This window comes from Puma concolor, chromosome C1 (genome assembly GCF_028749965.1).
Source record: "Puma concolor isolate L17-30 chromosome C1, mPumCon1.1.hap2, whole genome shotgun sequence".
NCBI classification, from domain to species: Eukaryota; Metazoa; Chordata; class Mammalia; order Carnivora; family Felidae; genus Puma; species Puma concolor.
The window spans coordinates 190,407,993-190,427,626 of record NC_141674.1 but is presented as its reverse complement, the minus strand read 5'-3'; the positions used below and the strand labels follow the sequence as shown (position 1 = coordinate 190,427,626).

At 36.4% G+C, this 19,634-nt stretch overlaps 1 protein-coding gene across 12 annotated transcripts in view; it reads right to left on the bottom strand.

The window, feature by feature from the left end:
- The window catches only part of NBEAL1 (neurobeachin like 1), a 172,410-nt gene that overhangs the window by 32,063 nt on the left and 120,713 nt on the right, over window positions 1-19,634 (bottom strand). For all 12 annotated transcript variants that reach the window (XM_086719313.1, XM_086719315.1, XM_086719312.1 and 9 more), the window contains 6 exons: window positions 18,334-18,429; window positions 17,812-17,936; window positions 14,780-14,920; window positions 11,284-11,414; window positions 8,692-8,801; window positions 4,603-4,720 (listed from right to left, as the gene is read on the bottom strand). In XM_086719313.1, coding sequence (XP_086575439.1) covers window positions 4,603-4,720; window positions 8,692-8,801; window positions 11,284-11,414; window positions 14,780-14,920; window positions 17,812-17,936; window positions 18,334-18,429 — 721 coding nt within the window. The remainder of the gene's footprint in view (window positions 1-4,602; window positions 4,721-8,691; window positions 8,802-11,283; window positions 11,415-14,779; window positions 14,921-17,811; window positions 17,937-18,333; window positions 18,430-19,634) is intronic.

Genomic DNA, 19,634 nt, shown 5'->3' with positions numbered 1-19,634 from the left:
CTGGCTTCATAGAATGAGTCTGGAAGTTTTCCTTCCCTTTCTATTTTTTGGAATAGCTTGAGAAGGATAGGTATTATCTCTGCTTTAAATGTCTGGTAGAATTCCCCTGGGAAGCCATCTGATCCTGGACTCTTATTTACTGGGAGATTTATTTTTTTATTTTTTAATATATGAATTTTATTGTCAAATTGGTTTCCATACAACACCCAGTGATCATCCCAAAAAATGCCCTCTTCAATGGCCATCACCTACCCTCCCCTCCCTCCCACCCCCCATCAACCCTCAGTTTGTTCTCAGTTTTTAAGAGTCTCTTATGCTTTGGCTCTCTCCCACTCTAACCTCTTTTTTTTTTCCTTCCCCTCCCCCATGGGTTTCTGTTATATACACAATGTTGGGAGATTTTTGATAACTGATTCAATTTCTTCACTGGTTATGGGTCTGTTCAAGTTTTCTATTTCTTCCCCTTTGAGTTTTGGAAGCGCATGGGTGCTTAGGAATTCGTCCATTTCCTCCAGGTTGTCCAGTTTGTTGGCATATAATATTTCATAGTATTCCCTGATAATTGCTTGTATTTCTGAGGGATTGGCTGTAATAATTCCATTTTCATTCATGATTTAATCTCTTTGGGTATCTCCCTTTTCTTTTTGAGAAGCCTGGCTAGAGGTTTATCAATTTCGTTTACTTTTTCAAAAAACCAGCTCTTGGTTTCATTTATCTGCTCTACAGTTTTTTTAGATTCTATATTGTTTATTTCTGCTCTGATCTTTATTATTTCTCTTCTTCTGCTGGGTTTGGGGTGTTTGCTGTTCTGTTTCTATTTCCTTTAGGTGTGTCGTTAGATACTATATTTGGGATTTTTCTTGTTTCTTGCCATAGGCCTGGATTGCAACGTATTTTCCTCTCAGGACTGCCTTCGCTGCATCCCAAAGCGTTTGGATTGTTGTATTTTCATTTTCATTTGTTTCCATGTATTTTTTTAATTTCTTCTCTAATTGCCTGGTTGACCCATTCATTCTTTAGTAGGGTGTTCTTTAACCTCCATGCTTTTGGAGGTTTTCCAGACTTTTTCCTGTGGTTGATTTCAAGTTTCACAGTATTGTGGTCTGAAAGTATGCATGGTATGATCTCAATTCTTTTACACTTATGAAGGGCTGTTTTGTGACCCAGTATGTGATCTATCTTGGAGAATGTTCCATGTGCACTCGAGAAGAAAGTATATTCTGTTGCTTTGGGATGCAGAGTTATAAATATATCTGTCAAGTCCATCTGGTCCAATGTATCATTCAGGGCCCTTGTTTCTTTATTGATCCTGTGTCTAAATGATCTATCCATTACTGTAAGTGGAGTATTTAGAGTCCCCTGCAATTACCACATTCTTATCAATAAGGTTGCTTATGTTTGTGATTAATTGTTTTATATATGGGGGCTCCCGTATTCGGCACATAGACATTTATAATTGTTAGCTCTTCCTGATAGATAGACCCTGTAATTATTAAATAATGCCCTTCTTCATCTTTTGTTACAACCTTTAATTTAAAGTCTACTTTGTCTGATATAGGTATGGCTACTCCAGCTTTTGACTTCTAGTAGCATGAGATAGTTCTCCATCCCCTCACTTTCAATCTGAAGGTGTCCTCAGGTCTAAAATGAGTCTCTTGTAGACAGCAAATAGATGGGTCTTGTTTTTTTTTTTTTTTTTTATCCATTCTGATACCCTATGTCTTTTGGTTGGAGCATTTAGTCCATTTATATTCAGTGTTATTATTGAAAGATATGGGTTTAGAGTCATTGTGATGTCTGTAGGTTTCATGCTTGTAGTGATGTCTCTAGTACTTTGTGGTCCTTGCAACATTTCACTCACAGAGTCCCCCTTAGGATCTCCTGTAGGACTGGTTTAGTGGTGATGATTCTTTCAGTTTCTGTTTGTTTGGGAAAACCTTTATATCTCCTTCTATTCTGAATGACAGACTTGCTGGATAAAGGATTCTCGGCTGCATATTTTTTCTGTTCATTACATTGAAGATTTCCTGCCATTCCTTTCTGGCCTGCCAAATTTCAGTAGATAGGTCTGCTACTACTCTTATGTGTCTACCTTTGTAAGTTAGGATCTGATTATCCCTAGCTGCTTTCAGAATTTTCTCTTTATCCCTGTATTTTGCCAGTTTCACTATGATATGTCTTGCAAAAGATCGATTCAAGTTAAGTCTGAAGGGAGTTCTCCGTGCCTCTTGGATTTCAGTGCCTTTTTCCTTCCCCAGATCAGGGAAGTTCTCAGCTATGATTTGTTCAACTACACCTTCAGCCCCTTTCTCTCCCTTTTTTTCTTCTGGAATTCCTATGATATGGATATTGTTCCATTTGATTGCATCACTTAGTTCTCTAATTCTCCCCTCATATCCTGGATTTTTTAATCTTTTTCTCAGCTTCCTCTTTTTCCATAATTTTATCTTCTAATTCACCTATTCTCTCCTCTGCCTCTTCAATCTAGCTATGGCCGCCTCCATTTTATTTTGCACCTTATTTATAGCATTTTTTAGTTCCTCATGACTATTTTTTAGTCTCTTGCTCTCTGTAGCATTAGATTCTCCGCTGTCCTCTACGCTTTTTTCAAGCCCAGCATTAATTTTATGACTATTACTCTAAATTTTGTTGTGTTATATTGCTTAAATCGGTTTTGATCAATTCGTTAGCTGTCACTACTTCCTGGAGTTTCTTTTGAGGAGAGTTCTTCCGTTTCGTCATTTTGGGTAGTCCCTGGGGTGGTGTGGAACTGCAGGGCACTTCCCCTGTACTATCTGGAGAAACTTGTGTTGGTGGGCGGGGCCGCAGTCAGACCTGATGTCTGCCCCCAGCCCTCCACTGGGACCACAGTCAGACTGGTGTGTACCTTATCTTTCCCTCTCCCAGGGGCAGGACTCACTGTGGAGTGCTGTGGTCCCTGTCTGGGCTGCTTGCACACTGCCAGGGTTGTGGTGCTGCTTTGATGGGATCTGGCCAAAGGCATATTAGATGGGGTGGATCTGGAAGGTGCACAGGGGCGGGAGGGGCAGGCTTAGCTAGCCTTGCCGTGGGAGGGTCCTGCAGCACCAGGAGGGAGGCAGGTCCGTGGGAGGGATGGACCCACAGAATCAGTGTTGAGGGTTTGCACAGTACAAGCAAGTTCGGTGAGAGGAACTGGTTCCCTCTGGAATTTCAGCTGGGGGATGGGAGAAGGAAATGGCGCTTCCCAGCACCTTTGTTCCCCCTGCAGAGCTCTGTCATTCAGGGTTCAACAACTCTCCCTCCCTGCTCTCCGAGAGCAGAGCTATTGACTTTTAACATTCCAGATGTTAAGTCCCGCTGGCTGTCAGAACTCACGGAGTCCAGCCCTTCCACTTTTGCAAGCCAGACTTTGGGGGCTTTGTCTTGCCTGGTGGGCTCTCCCTCTACTGCCCTGGCTCCCTCCTACCAGTCCGTGTAGCACACGCTGCCTCTTTGCCCTTCCTACCCTCTTCCGTGGGCCTCTTATCTATGCTTGGCTCTGGAGAGTCTGTTTTGCTAGCCTTGTGGTGGACTTCTGGATTATTTAGGCAGATGTGGGTGGAATCTAAGCGATCAGCAGGACAAGGTGAGCCCAGTGTGCTCCTACACCACCATCTTCCCAGCTATCCTTATGTTTTTTTATTTTAGTCATTCTGACAGGTGTAAGGTGATATCTCACTGTGGTTTTGATTTGTATTTCCCCGATGATGAGTGATGCTGAGCATCTTTTCATGTGTCTGTTGGCTATCTGTATGTTGTCTTTGGAAAAAGGTCTGTTCAGGTCCTCTGCCCATTGTAAAAATGGGATTATTTGTTTTTTGGTGTTGAGTTGTATAAATTTTTTTTTCAATTTTATTTGAGAGACAGAACGTGCACACAAGCAAACAAGCAGGGGAAGGGGAGAGAGAATACCAAGTAGCTCCATGCCCAGTGTGAAGACCTACATGGGGCTTGATCCCATGACTGGCAGATCACAACTTGAGCCAATATCAAGAGTTGGACGCTTAACCAACTGAGCCATCCAGGCGCCCTGAGTTGTATAAATTCTTTATATATTTTGGATATTAACCCCTTATCAGATATATAACTTGCAAATATCTTCTCCCACTGCGTAGGTTGCCTTTTTGTTTTATTGATGGCTTCCTTTGCTCTGCAAAGTGAATATCTGCACATATACTCCTAACTACTATTTAAAACAACCACACATCAGGGGCACCTGGGTGGCTCAGTCAGTTAAGCGTCCAACTTCAGCTCAGGTCATGATCTCACAGTTTGTGAGTTTGAGCTCCAAGTCAGGCTCTGTGCTGACAGCTCAGAGCCTGGAGTCTGCTTTGGATTCTGTCTCCTTCTCTCTCTGCCACTCTCCTACTTGTGCTCTGTCTCTGTCTTTCATAAATAAATAAACATTAAAAAAATTAAAAAACACACACACACATCAATCTCTTAACCTTTCAAATAAAAAAGATCATTTAAACTATTTTTAAATGCAGTCTTTCTCATGTCCAAAATACCACATATAACCACCTATTAAATAATACTTTCCATTGATTGAATGCAAGATAAAAAGTATATAGGCTATACCTTCATAACTACAGTAATAAAAAACATTGAGTGCTTCCACTGCAGCTGGACCCCTCTGTTTATAGCCAAAAATCAGATCTATCCATTCATGAAGATGAGCAGAAACATATTCAGACTCCTAGAAAAAGAACAAATAATAGAGACACCTTCCAACAACAATGTAAATATGAGTCTTTTTAAAAAGTAAATCAAGCATTTCTACCCAAAAATGTTACAACTATAAAGAAAATTATATCAAAATCATGTTAAACATTTGATCAGCATCTACTACATATTTTACATATATTCTATCTAGTACAATATAAACATATTTATTAATATTTAATAATATAAAATATCTCTTAACTAATGGCTAAAGAAAATAACTCAAATATTCTAATAGTCCAAATATCAACAACAAAAAACTTAATGATGGCTATGGATGTATCTTTCTTGTTAAATTTCCATTCACATAGCCATCTAGAAACTCATTTCAAAGAAACAAACCAGTTGGGGTAGATTAAAGATGGCTGAAATCACCCCCTCCAACCTACCCAACTTGATACCACCCCACTAAAAAGGTGGACTGGGTGGCAGGCAGAGAGGCTTGAAGGACCTCCTGAAGCCTGTTAGTGACGGTTTGAAAGACAATATGACAATTGTTATTGGAGACAGGAGAAAAGGGGATTCAAGTTTAGTTCTATCAAAGAGAGAAAGAGTACCTAATTACCTCATGAATCTGGGGTAGAGATTTTTTTTCAGTTTCTATTTTAACTCCAGTTGGGTAACATACAGTATAATACTAGTTTCTGGTATACAATATAGTGATTCAACACTTCCATACAATGGGTGGAGGGATGGGTTAAATAGGTGATGGGAATTAAGGAGTGCACTTGTTGTGATGAGCACCTGGGTATTGTATGGGGATGGGGATTTTCCGGCAAAATGTTTTTAACTGGTAATTTGTGCTTTTAACTGCCTGTGATAAAGCGTAGAAGGAGTAACATGAGTTTAAAAAAAGAGCTATTTGGATTTTAAGCATAATTTAAGAAAAATATAAAGGAGCAGGTCTTGCTGGGTTCCAAATAAAATTATTTCTCATTTTCAGGATACTAGAGAGCAAAGACTCTTGAAGTGAGAAATGGCCAAGGTCAATGATGAAATCAGTGTGTAACCTGTAAAATATGGTCTCAGGTGAACGTTTAGTTCAAGAGTGTAGCTGTGAAGCAATCTGTTCACACCTCAAAGATTTCAGGCTGTGCCACAAAGACCCACTCAACTAGAAAAGAGAATATCTTAAGAATCTTTTTTGCTTTTTGTAACGTTTTATTTTATTTTTGAGCCAGAAAGGTCAGAGAGAGAGGAAGACACAGAATCTGAAACAGGCTCCAGGCTCTGAGCTGTCAGCAGAGCCCGATGCGGGACTTGAACTCGCGAACCGTGAGATCATGACCTGAGCCAAAGTCGGACGCTTAACCAACAGCCAACCAGGCTCCCCAATATCTTAAGAATCTTAAAGGTATTTTCCCACATTAGCTTCCAGCTTGGCCCAAAGGAAATAATGGATTGTATTCTAAAATAATGTGAAATGGTTTTTGTCCGATAATACTGATGCATAAGAAACCCATTAAATTTTAAAAGAAATTATATTAGTTCAGACTGAAGTAAGTAGAAATTGTTAAAAAAAAAAAAAAGATGAGAGACCTTTGATTTTCAATTTACTGTGGTTAGGTAAGAGGCTGACAAAGATACTCATGCAATTTTTTTTTTTTTTTTTTTGAGGTAAAAGAGAGAATGACTCAAAATAGGAAGCTAAGAACCAAAGGGTAAAACAAAAGAGCCACAAAGAACCACTGGAATAGCACTGGGCCCTGGTAAAGGAACTGAAAGCATGTCCCTGTTGGAATTCTGAATTGCTATAAACCAATTACTGTTACATAGCCCTTGTTTTTCTCTCCCCCACCCTTTTTGAAATTAAATTATTTGCCCAACGTGGGGCTGAAACTCATGACCCCAAGATCAAGAATCTCATGCTCTACCAACTGAGTCAGTCAGGTGCCCTTTTTAATCTCCCTTTTGAATGAGAGTGTCTATTATAGTTCTCCTGTCCTGGTCACCCCACTGTTATGTGGAGGCATATAACCTGTTTCTTTACTCCACAATCTTCAGATGCAAGAGGAGACACACCTGTATAGTTTTGTGCACAAATAGATTTGATTTAGATTACTAAGAAGATTCTGGACTTCAGACATCATGCTTTAATGCAGGGATCAGCACACTACTTACTGCTTGTGGACCAAGTTTTACTAGCTCAAAATTTCTAGAGTAGTAGAACACAGCCACGTCTAATTTTTTTTGCACTACAGTGGCAGAATTTTGCCACAGACCTTAAAGCCAGCAAAAATATTTACTATCTGGTCCTTTTTTATAGAAAAAGATTGTAGATACCTGACTTAAAAGTCCCTGACATGAGCCTTTGGGAGGATCTTAAGAGGAAGTATGTACATTTTGCACATAGGAGGAATGTAAATAATTTGTAGTCAGAGGGCAGACTGCGTGTGGTGGATTAAATATGGTTGCAAATTCTTTTTCCCTCCCACCATTGTGAAATGGAGTTTACTTTCCTTGCTTTTTTTTTTTTTTTTAAGAGAGAGAGGGTGCAAGTGAGCAGGGGGCAGAGAGAGAGAGAGAGAGAGAGAGAAGCAGAGCTCACCTGAGTGGGGCTTGTGCTCACCTGATGTGGGACTCGAACTCATAAACCATGAGATCATGACCTGAGCCGAAGTCAGATGCTTAACGGGTTGGCCCTACTTTCTCTGCTCTTGAATCTGTACTGATCCTATTACTGTTTGACAGGGTGACAGAAGTGTTGTGACAGTTCACAGACTTAAGCTTTAAGAAAGGGTAGAAGCCTTCCAATTTTGTACTCTTTTCTGAGCTGTGGACATGTAGATATCTGGCTATCTAGCTAGAGAGACTACATGAAGAGGAGATATCTTGAGAATACATGGAAAGAGAGAAAAGTCCAGCATTCCAGTGTCTCAATGCAACCTCCAGATGACCTCAACCTCAGCTGTTATATGCCTGCAAGGCTATGAGAACCTCAACAAGATGAGAATTGCTCAAATGAAACCAGCCAACTCACAGAACTGTGAGAGATAATAAAATGGGTATATTTTAAGCCACTACATTTTGGATAGTTTTTTATATAGCAATACATAACTGAAACACAGGTTTCTAATATTTTAATATAAGGAGCGTGTCTTCCTAAAATCCTGGACCCTTACTTCATGTCATAGATACTATAGAGGAATACATCTGAGAAGTTCCTGGCTAGCTAGTAAGTAACAGATTATTTTTCAGAGTTGCTTAGTTTATTTCCCAACTCCTTATTCATATATAATGTTCTTGAATTTTGTAAATTTGACATACTATGTATTAATGACAAGGCGTGTTTCCAAGTATTGGCCTAATTAGTTTCAGAGTCTGAAACATTTCAGTTTAGAAAGAGAACTAAGTGGACTATTGAAAGGGAAAGAAAACCACATCATTTACAAAATGACACAATTATCAGTGCTTAACTCTCACTACTCCTTTAATTCCAAGCTGGAAATTCAGCTAAAAACGACTATTTTTTAAAGTGGAATTTAGGATTTAGCAGTTGTATTAAAAACTTACTGAAATCCTTCAGAGAACACAAAAATCCTTCACAAGAGGACACAAAAATGTGCTCATTCTTGTTAGATTTGAAACAAATGTGGGAACTGAAAAACACTAAACTACACCACCTTGGTCGTTAGAATACTTTAAAATATAACAGGCAGGTACCTTATAAAACTGAATTGCATTTTTTTTTTTTTTTTTTTTTTTGCTATACATCCATTGGACTATACTATATTCTCACGATATCAGAAGATTCATTATCTCAAAAGAAATTACTACATTATACTTTCTACAACAGCATATATAACAGATGACAAGTTAATCTAGAAAAATAATTGTCAGATATACTTCCTCTGACTGTTAGACTGTTTCTTTAGCCCATTCTTTGGAAAACACATACATCTCTATCTTAGTAATCTGTCTAATAACTAAACACAAAAATCTTACCAGAGCTTTCCTGTGTTTATAGATGAAATCTTCAGCTGACTTAGCCCATTTGGGGAGAATGACATCATTTACTACATCTTTGGAAACTTGTAGACAACCCAAGTTAAATTCTAAGACAAGTAAAAAATAAATGTATCAAATCATTGAGATTTAAATAAATCAAGTAAAACAAATATGAGGGCACAATCCTTAACAAAACTAAAGATTTTTAGTTTTTTTCTTCTTTAATTAAGAGTAAAATGTGAGAACCAAGTTCCCTTCTCTTGATCTAAGTTTACTTAACAGGTAAAAACAATTCTTATCATATTGGAAATGTATTTTATCAGTTGATTAAAAAGGTAAATGAAAATAAAATGAAATTAGTTATTACAAGGTAATTATTAGTTTTAAATTAGTTATTATAAGGTAAATCAGAAAACTAATTGATTTGGGGTTGAGAAGTGGGGAAAACTATAGATATGACCAAAACCTTAATCTACACAAAAATGGAATATTCAGTATTCTTCTTACATTTAAATTAATTAATATAGTCCTTCTAGTGGTTAATTTATAAAATACAACTCCTTAGAACTTTTTTGGTGTAACTTATACTTTAAATTCACTCAATGGAAGTGTTATATTTGTCATATGGAAAAAATATACTTACATACCACTATTCTAAGTAGATACTGACATCATAAAGATTTGCTCATATAGTTAAAATGCAGTATTTTGACAAAAGTGTCCCAAAGATGAGGTTTTCTTGTTTATATGAGGAAAGAAAAGTGTTAAGACAAAAGACCTTCATAAAAGAAGCTGCCTTAAAATATCAGTGTGTTCCAAAGCTGGAGAGAGGTTTGAATGTCATAGAATGACAGGATGCACAGGGCCTGTGGCTTTGTTAACCCCACTACTATGTAGCAGACATTGTTGCCAATGTGCTAACCATTCCTCCTTATTTGGTAACAGAATCTTGATTTTATTCAAGTATCCATCCTTGCCCTATGTTTTATGCCTGGTAACAAGTTGACTGGTGTAGGGGTTGGTATAGGACTCAGCTCTGGACAATAGGGAGAAGTTATGAGAAAGAATTTCTCACTCTTAAGAAATGACACAAAAAATTACAATCGACTTCTATTGTATCTGCCTATGATGCCTAGAAATGCTTCAGTCATTTGTAACCATGAGAGCGACTAGCCAAGGACAAAGTCAAAACACTTAGAAGAGCAGAATGAAAATACAAGAACTTAGCTTTGATGATGATGTTAAAAACTACCTGAACACCATCATAACTTGGGGGTTTTATTATGGAAAATACTAAAATTTTCTTGCCTGTACAATTCTAAGTTGACTTATACTAATATTTGTTTTACTAATTAATATTATTATTTGTTGACATTCTAATTAATGTACTTTGCTTTCTCCCACCTAGCTCATTTCAAACAAAGAAGCAACTCACAGTTAGAAAAGGAGGCCAGTAGGACAGTAGTATGAGACAGCAAACTGCTCTAGTGCACATCAGAAATTGTCAAGCTAAGAGTATAACTTCTACATCCAAATTTAATCTCCTCAGCCCTCCTAGTGCAGATATCCTGCTTTGGAGGCTCCTATGGGTAAGAGTCTAGGATCAGAATCCATTAACAGACTCAGTTGATTTTCTGAAAGTGACCAATTTTAACTGCCTTACTCTGAGAAATTAGATGCCAACAGCATGTCCCAGAATGTATGATCAGAGGACACAAGGCCCTGGATATGCTCTCCCTAGCATGGCAAATAACTCTGCTGAAAAAGCAAAGGGTCAAACATTAACATTACACACTAGGAGAGGAAAAAGAAGTTGGAAATGGTCCTTTGACACTGCAATTTCCCTTAAGAACACCAGTAGTAACAATCTTGTCATTATCTTATTGTGCTTAAAAATAAATCTCAAACTGCTTCACAGAGGAAGTATTTGGGTATTTTTAAAGACTGTATTGGCTCCTTAATTCTCTACTTCAAAACATAATACGATTTTTCAAATATTGTGGTAAGTTACACCCTGTCATTATTTTCAATTTGCCTTAAACCAGAAGTCTGCAAACTTGTTCTATAAAGTGTCAAAGAATATTTTTTGCTTTGTGAGCCCCATGGTCTCTGTTGCAACTACTCAAATCTGCTGTTATGTTATGAAAGCAGCCACAATCTGTATGTAGATGAACTGGTTGGGCTGTGTTCCAACAAAACTTTAAAAACACATGAGTTTGCCTGTGGATTTAATCCATGGACCCATAGTTTGCTAACCCCTGATCTAAATTTTCATCTTATCTAACTCAAACACTTTTAACCTAAGTGGTTAGCTATATGGCTGAAAGAGCAACGGCATTTTTCCTTTCTAGTAAACACTGTACTCTAATAAATTCTCTCACCAACTCAAATTTGATTCATCATAGGCCAGTGTAGCATTTTCCTGGAAAAGTAAGACTACAACTGGGCATTGGTTAAACCCTATTACTAAATAGTACAGACAGAATGAACCTTAAATAATCTACAGAATTTCACAAAAATATCCAGAAAGGTATTTTTCAGGATCCTCCACTGGGACCCGTTGAGGTAAATTTTTAATCTATTTCTTACGATTTTGATTTTCCAAAAACTCTGGGAAATAGAAGAATTCAGGAATAAGTTCTTTCACATCATATGGATTGTCCATGAGAGCCTGCCAAGTGGCAGGGATGGAATGGAATTGTCGATCTGCACAGTCAAACCTGCACATGGAGATTGGAAGAGAACAGTGAATGAATACTGAAGGAGAGCAACAACAACCATAAAACAAACCTTAAACTCTCCCCATGTTTCCTAATGGTTAGAGCTTCTCTTTCATTAATTTTTCTCTTCATGTCTAAAAACACAATTTGCTCTCCTTCTTATGATAACCTATCTTCCAAGTCTTGTTGCCAAGAACTAATACTGTAATTTTAATCACAAGTATCATCTTAGTCAAAGTAGCTGAAAACCAAATAACACTAGAGAAAATTTTCAAATAATTAAATTAAATGTAAATCTAAGAGACTTTTATTTTTTTAATATATATATATATTTTTAATTTAATATATGAAATTTATTGTCAAATTGGTTTCCATACAACACCCAGTGCTCATCTCAAAAGGTGCCCTCCTCAATACCCATCACCCACCCCCCCCTCCCTCCCACCCCCCATAAACCCTCAGTTTGTTCTCAGTTTTTAACAGTCTCTAAGAGACTTTTAAAGGATGGTCTAATTTTTGCTGAGGTAAATTCATTACAAAGAGTGAATAAACATTATTTGGATATTTTAAAACCACAGAGTTTAAATATCATTATTAATATACATGATTAACAACATCCATAGCAATGCTGATTTAATCCTCTCTGTATAAATACCTTTACAAACTCTTCTGCTAAAAACCAGAGAGTGAGTTAGGGAAATAGTTCTGTGGCTAAAGCTTTTATATTTTATTCACATATACCATTAACTTATTTTATGTGTTTTAATGTTTGTTTATTTTTGAGAGAAAGTGCATGAGTAGGGGACGGGCAGAGAGAGGAGGGGACAGAGGATCCTAAATGGCTCTGAGCTGACAGCTGACAGTAGGACTCGAACCCATGAACTGTGGGATCATGACCTCAGCCAAAGTCGGACGCTCAACCAACTGAGCCACCCAGGTGCTGCTAACTTTATTTTTAAGTTCCATCACAGGCCTACAGTAGTTGAAACAAGCTCAAGTAGTCATGTTGCAATTTTATTATACTTTCTCTATTCACAAAAAGCATCTTCTGTTTCATCTCCTTTGATATTATCTTCCTGGATTTACTTAGTAATGACTTACTGACACTGATGACTAATTTGACACTTTTTATTCCTACCAATCTTGTTTTGAGGTGGAGGTGAACTTGGCAGAACTCTGAATTTAATTATGGCTAATGATTGGGTCATCAATAACGTCTAACGATGGTGCATCCAAATTCAAGGAAATATAGTTTCAATGGTAGAATTTTTCGTTTGGGTGGGGGAGAACAGCTTTACTGAGATAAAATTTACATATAATTCACAATTCAGTGGTTTTCAGTATATTAATGAGTTGGGCTATAATCACCACAATTTTAGAATATTTTCATTACTCCCAAAAGAAACCCTGGATCTATTAACAATCACTCTCGATTCACCCTATCTCCATTCCCTGGCAACTACTAATCTACTTTCTGTCTCTATGGATTTGCCTATTTTGGACATCTCATGTAAGTCATACGACATATGACTTTTTATGTCTGGCTTATTTAATTTAGCATATTGTTTTCAAGGTTCATCCATGTCGCAGCATGTATCAATCTTTCATTCCTTTTACCTACTTGTGGCCAAATAATAATCCATTGTATGGATATATCACATTTTATTTATTCCTTTATCAGCTGATAGACTGTTTCTAGTTTCTGGCTATTACAAATAATGCTGCTATGTACGTTTGTACACAAGTTTCTGTGTGAATATTATGTCTTCAAGTATTTTGGCTATATAGCTAGGGATGAACTACTAGGCCATATGATAATGCTGTATTTAACCCTTTGAAGAACTGTCAGACTGTTTTCCACAGAGTTTGCATCATCTTACATTTCCAACACAGGCAGTATATAAGGGTTCCAATTTCTCAAAATGCTCATCAACACTAGGTATTATCTGTCTTTTTTATTATAGCCATCACTATAGGTCTGGAGACGTATCTCAATTTGGTTTTGATTTGGATTTCCCTGATGACTAATGATATTGAGCATGTTTTCATATGTTTCTTGGACATTTGTATATCTTCCTTGGAGAAATGTCCATTCAGATCCTTTGTTCAGTTTTTTTTTTAATTTTTTTTTTTTTCCAACGTTTATTTATTTTTGGGACAGAGAGAGACAGAGCATGAACGGGGGAGGGGCAGAGAGAGAGGGAGACACAGAATCGGAAACAGGCTCCAGGCTCTGAGCCATCCGCCCAGAGCCTGACGCGGGGCTCGAACTCACGGACCGCGAGATCGTGACCTGGCTGAAGTCGGACGCTTAACCGACTGCGCCACCCAGGCGCCCCATGTTCAGTTTTTAATTGGGTCATTTGTCTGTTTCTTATTGCATTGTACACTTCTAGATACAAGTCCCTTATCAGATACACAATCTACAAATATTTTCTCGCCCTGAATGTGTTGTCCTTTTCCTTTCTTGATGGTATCTTTTGAAGCACAGAATCTATTTTTGAAGCTTTGTAATAAAATTATTTGATAAAGTCACTAAGAGCTGAAAAGACCCACTTACACTTTAATGTGGGGAAAATTACCTGCTATCATGGTAAATGTAACATTTGGAGATGGTTAATATGATATTGGGGACAGAATCTCTTCTTGAAAGCCAAGGTTTATTGTACAAAAATAGGAGTAAAAGTTAATTATGAGAGATAAAACTGTAAGCAAAGAAAGTAGAATAGGCAATGCTTAAATAGCTTGATTGGGTGGGTAGGAAAGGCAAAATAGTAATGCTAAAGAATAAGGCAACATGGAGACAAAATGTGAATAAACAGGGAGCTACCTAGAGGATACTTTGGAAAACCAAGGATTCATGAAGAAGCCTGTTTCTTTAGAATTATTAGGAAAGTGTGAAACATAGTAAGTTATAATTCTGACAGGTAATATAATACAATGGCATTACAAACCTGTGTCAGTTATTTCTAATAATGTAATCCTTGTGATTAATAAGTATTTTAAAAAGAAATACATAAGCATTGGTCAGGTTTGAATTCCTGGCAGACATCTTGGATCTAGGTTGAAATCAGTTTAAACTCTAAATCTCTGGTAGGTTCCTAAAACCAGTAAGAATCACAAAGGTACACTAGATAACAGTAAAAAGGAATTCTCCTTAAAGGTTATTTATGTAAGTCAATTGGACTAATCCATTCTCAAACTAGTTTGGCTATTTTCATCTAGAGGCTATGAAATGAATCAAAACCTAATACCAGAGAATAAAAAAAGATAAGGCTCTGTTATACAGTACATGACACGAAGGCAAAGAATTTTCAACACTAACATGCAGTCTCAAGAAAACAGCTTATGTATCCAAAACATACCTTCCACTCTGAAGCTGGATATGAAGGGTGGTGAATGGTTCTGTGCGAATAAGATAGTGCATAACCCCAGCAGAATTTGAATAGTGAGTACCATAATGAAATTTATCAATAGTTCCCATAGGATCCTCAAAATTTTCATATCTAAAAAAATAAACTAAAGTTTTGTAACCACAACAGTAAAATTACATTAGGAGGACATTAAGGTTGTATTGCATTGTTAGAAACATAGTTTTTAAAAAGTCCTTATTAATATTATTCATTATGTATGTATTCATATCATCACACCATGTTAATAAATAAAAAAATTTTATCCATTGATACTTCTTTCTGAACATAGTATCACTAATAACTGGATTCTGAAACAGTCTCATACGATAATACATATTTACTATAGATAGATCAGAAAACACACACACACACACACACACACACACACACACACAAAGGGGCGCCTCGGTGGCTTAGTTGGTTGAGCATACAACTTTGGCTCAGATCATGATCTCACCATTCATGGGTTCAAGCCCTGAGCCAGGCTCTGTCCTGACAGCTCAGAGCCTGGAGTCTGCTTTGGATTCTGTGTCTCCCTCTCACTCTCTGCCCCTCCCCCACATGTGCTATCTCTCTCTCTCTCAAAAATAAACATTAAAAAAAGTTAAAAAAAAAAAAAAAGACAGAAAGAAAACACAGAGAACCAAAAAAGGAGAAACTTAAAATCAACCACAGAGGTAACATTAACATTTTAAAAAAATATTAATTTATTTTGAGAGAGAGTAGGAATGCATGCAAAAGTTGAGGAGGGGGCAGAGAGAGAGAGAGGGAGAGAGAGAATCCCAAGTAGGCTCCTTGCTGGCAGGGGTCAATTCCACAAACTGTGAGATTGTGACTTGAGCAGAAATCAAGAGTCAGATGCTTAACCAACTGAGCCCCCCATATCCCCCCAACATTAACATTTTGATGAATATTTGCCACCCTTAATGTGTAAGTTAATACACAAATATATTTCAGTATAAAAGTGCTATACATAATATATTGTTCATAACCTAGGCTTTCATTTTCTATTTATGTCTTTCCAAGTAACTGAATAATCTATTTTAATAGGCACGTGGTATTTATAACAGTGACATATATGAATGTATGACAATTTAACTATTTCTTTACTTTTAGATATTAAGGACTGTTTCTATTTTTCTGCTGTTGTAAGCAATGTGATAATGAGACATCCCTTTGTGGCCAAGGTAATGGAAGAAAAATATGGAGGATCAGTCAAGAATTGTGAAAATGAATGCTTAACAATTAAAGGTAAGAGAAGAAGGTAGAAAAGAAAGGAAGATTATGGGTAGGAAGACGACCTAACCCAGAAAATAAACAAAGGATATATATAGTGATTCTGTAAGTACTACCAGTGTGTAATCGTTTTTGAATGGTGGTTTGAATAGTAACATCTGAATTAGTGGGTATAAAATCTGAATAAGAATGAAGTTTTTTAGAGGAAATAAACATTAAACTTTCAAACCAAAATAGTAATTAATTCATCAAGCTGAGGCCAATTTCCTGTTACACAGTAATCAATATTCAAGGGAATAAAAGTTTTCAGGTCAAAGTCATCTGTACCAATGCAAAAACATATACCACTGAAATGTATTTAATTAAATTAATTAATTAATTAATTTATTTTTAAAGTAGGCTTCATGCCCAGCAAGGAGCACAATGTGGGGCTTGAACTCACAACCCTGATATCAAGACCCGAACTGAGATCAAACGTCAAACACTTAACTGACTGAGCCACCCAGATGCCCCAACTGTTGAAATTTAAAACAATTATTTCCTTTTGAACAGTGTTAAAAAACAAACAAATAAACCTTGTTCTTTTGTTATTGTCAGAAAAACTTTGAGGCAACACATGGCAGAATTCTACTAGTATATCAGATCAAATATTAAACACTGCAAAAAGTCCTAAGGTAGATTTGCAAATAAAAGAAAAAAAATGTACAATCTACTCTCAAATAAATCTATTTTGCTTGCAAAACAGTTTTTGCCCTTATTATTAGAAGTCATAACTGACAAGTCATCCACAATTTCACGTGGAGAAAAAGGGAAATTAAAATCAGACTATTCTTTCACTTGTCAGCAACTTGCTTTGAAAAAAAACGTGAGACATTTACAGGGTCAATTGTAAACATACAGAATTATAAAAATTCCTTTCCTAATTAAAATAGTAACTTTCTACACATTTCACTATTCTTTATTCACATTATTTGTAAATAATAGTGTTAATTTTGTATCTACAAAAATGTTATATTAAGTGGGTATTTTTTTTGCTGGATTTTTAAAAAAGTTTAATTATTTTGAGACAGAGAGAAGAGAGAGAACACACAGGAGCGGCAGAGAGAGACGAGGGGAGAGATACAGAGAATCCTAAGCCATGGGGCTCAAACCCACAAACCACGAGATCATGACCTGAGCCAAAGTCAAGAGTCAGTTGCTCAACCGACTGTGCCACCCAGGTGCCCCTTAAGTGTGTTTTTGCATGTTAGAGAATTATTAAGTCTAAAATACCTGGGAAGAAAAATTATCTTTCGGCACATACATATGACAAGGTGAAAGAAATTCTAAACAATATCAACTTAAATTTGGTAAAAAAGGGAAACAAACAGCCTATATATATTTAAGATACTTGAGGGACAAGAGATATATTTTCAAAACATCATGAAGGGATTATCAGACTCTGATTATCAAAAGTAGTTGTGCATTTAAAAAAAGTAACACTTGATTGGCCATAAGAGAAATCAATACAAATTCAAAAACACCATAAAAAATGATGGGTATCTTTTTTTTTTTTGACAGAGAGAGACAAAGGGAGGGCAAGGGAGACAGAAAATCTTAAGCAGACTCCACGCCCAGTGCGTGGCTCCACGCAGGGCTCAATCTCATGATTCATGACCTGAACCAAAATCAAGAGTTGGATGCTTAACCAGCTGAGCCACCCAGGTGCACGTGATGGGTGTCTTTCAAAAGGGATAAAAGACACTTACTTTTCTCGCATGGCTTTGGCATTTTTATCATTAACTACTCCAATTGGTTTGGAAAGATCTCGAAATACAGATGGATTATTAAGGTCCAACTCTTCCGAGGTATAATCTTGTAAAATCCAGGGAAACTAAAAGAGCCACAATTTACAATTCAGACATTCCTTACCAGAGAAGCTACTATCCCCATATATAATATCAAATGCTTATTTAAGACAAAAAGGGATAGTCTTTAGAAATATTTTCCTTGTTGCAAATGTTTATTCAGCTTCAGTTCCATAACCAGAAGCATTACTTCCTATAATTCCACTGGAATATTTTTAGTGAAGTGAAAAAAAAGCTTTAATTATTTAATTATTCTTTGTGTTTATAATCTTTCTGAAAATAGCAAGGGAGAAAATATACACAAAGGCAAAAACAGTTTTTATGTTTTGAAAGATGAAAAATAACCATAATACACACATACATTTCTATGTATTATAGAACTGAAAGGCTATTCCATATGTATGAGATTTCTATAAAACTTACCACTGGATACTGTGCAAGGTCATTATATGTTCGTCCTGCCATTGTATTTATTTGAATGAGGTAGTCAAAATTTGTTATCTCTCTGTTCACCCATTTCTAGACAGCACAAAAAAAGAACAAAATCAAAATTAATCTATATCTCTTCGAAGTTTGTATTGCTGATAGTACTAAGGTAATCTTTTTTTTTTTAATGTTTATTTATTTTTAAGAGAGAGAGAGACAGAATCCGAAGCAGGCTCCAGACTCTGACCCGTCAGCACAGAGCCTGATGCAGGGCTTGAACCCACAAACCATGAGATCATGACCTGAGCCCAAGTTGGGACACTTAACCAAATAAGCGACCGAGGCACCCACTAACAGAATCTTTTGTTCCTATTATCTTGGTGTCTTTCTGATAAAAGGAATGGGGATTTTAAAAAAGTTTAACAGGGAAATAAAATCAATATATTTTTTCCTAAATTTACTTCCTTTAAAAATCAGTCTTCAGAAAAGGTACAGAAAATTAAACATAAATCTTTTATTATAGTCAAACTTCATAAGAACTAAGTCTTTTTTTGAATTAAATTATTTTATTTAAATACCTTTAAAAGATCAATTTTTGAAGGATTGTCCAACATTGAAAATTTTGTTACAGGGGCGCAAGAGTGGCTCAGTCAGTTAAGCATCTGACGCTTGGTTTCCATGCAGGTCATGATCTCACAGTTTCATGAGTTTGGGCCCTGTGTCAGGCATCATAGAGTCTGCTTAGGATTCTCTCTCTCTCCCCCACTTCTCTCTGCCCCTCCCCCACTCGTGCTGTCTCTGTTTCTCTCAAAATAAATAAATAAATTTTTTTAAAAAGAAAATTTTGTTATAAATTGAAATTTTCATAAGTGCACATATTTAAAAAAAGCATCTTAATGTACTAAAATGATCTACAAATTTTAAATAAATTTCATGTTAACTATCTTCAGAGAACTGTCTTGCCAGAGCAACAGCAGATCAGAATTTGCTACATTAGATACAAATTTTCTAAAGAAAATCATAATCACGGTTTTCTTTTAATCACTTCATTGTACCTAACCTGTTAATTACACGGTATGGGTATTCTCAAGAATTTTGTTGACAGATTAACATTCACCTTTAAGTTTACTAAGTGCCTTAAGCAAAAGATACACTCATGGGAAATGGTAAGAAATGAATGTATATATATATAGAGAGAGATTTTACAGAAAGCCCAATTATAATTATTCTTGAGTGCTAACCTGAGAAATACTATAATGAATAAAGTTTATTCCAAAAAAACAGGAAATGTACTCCAC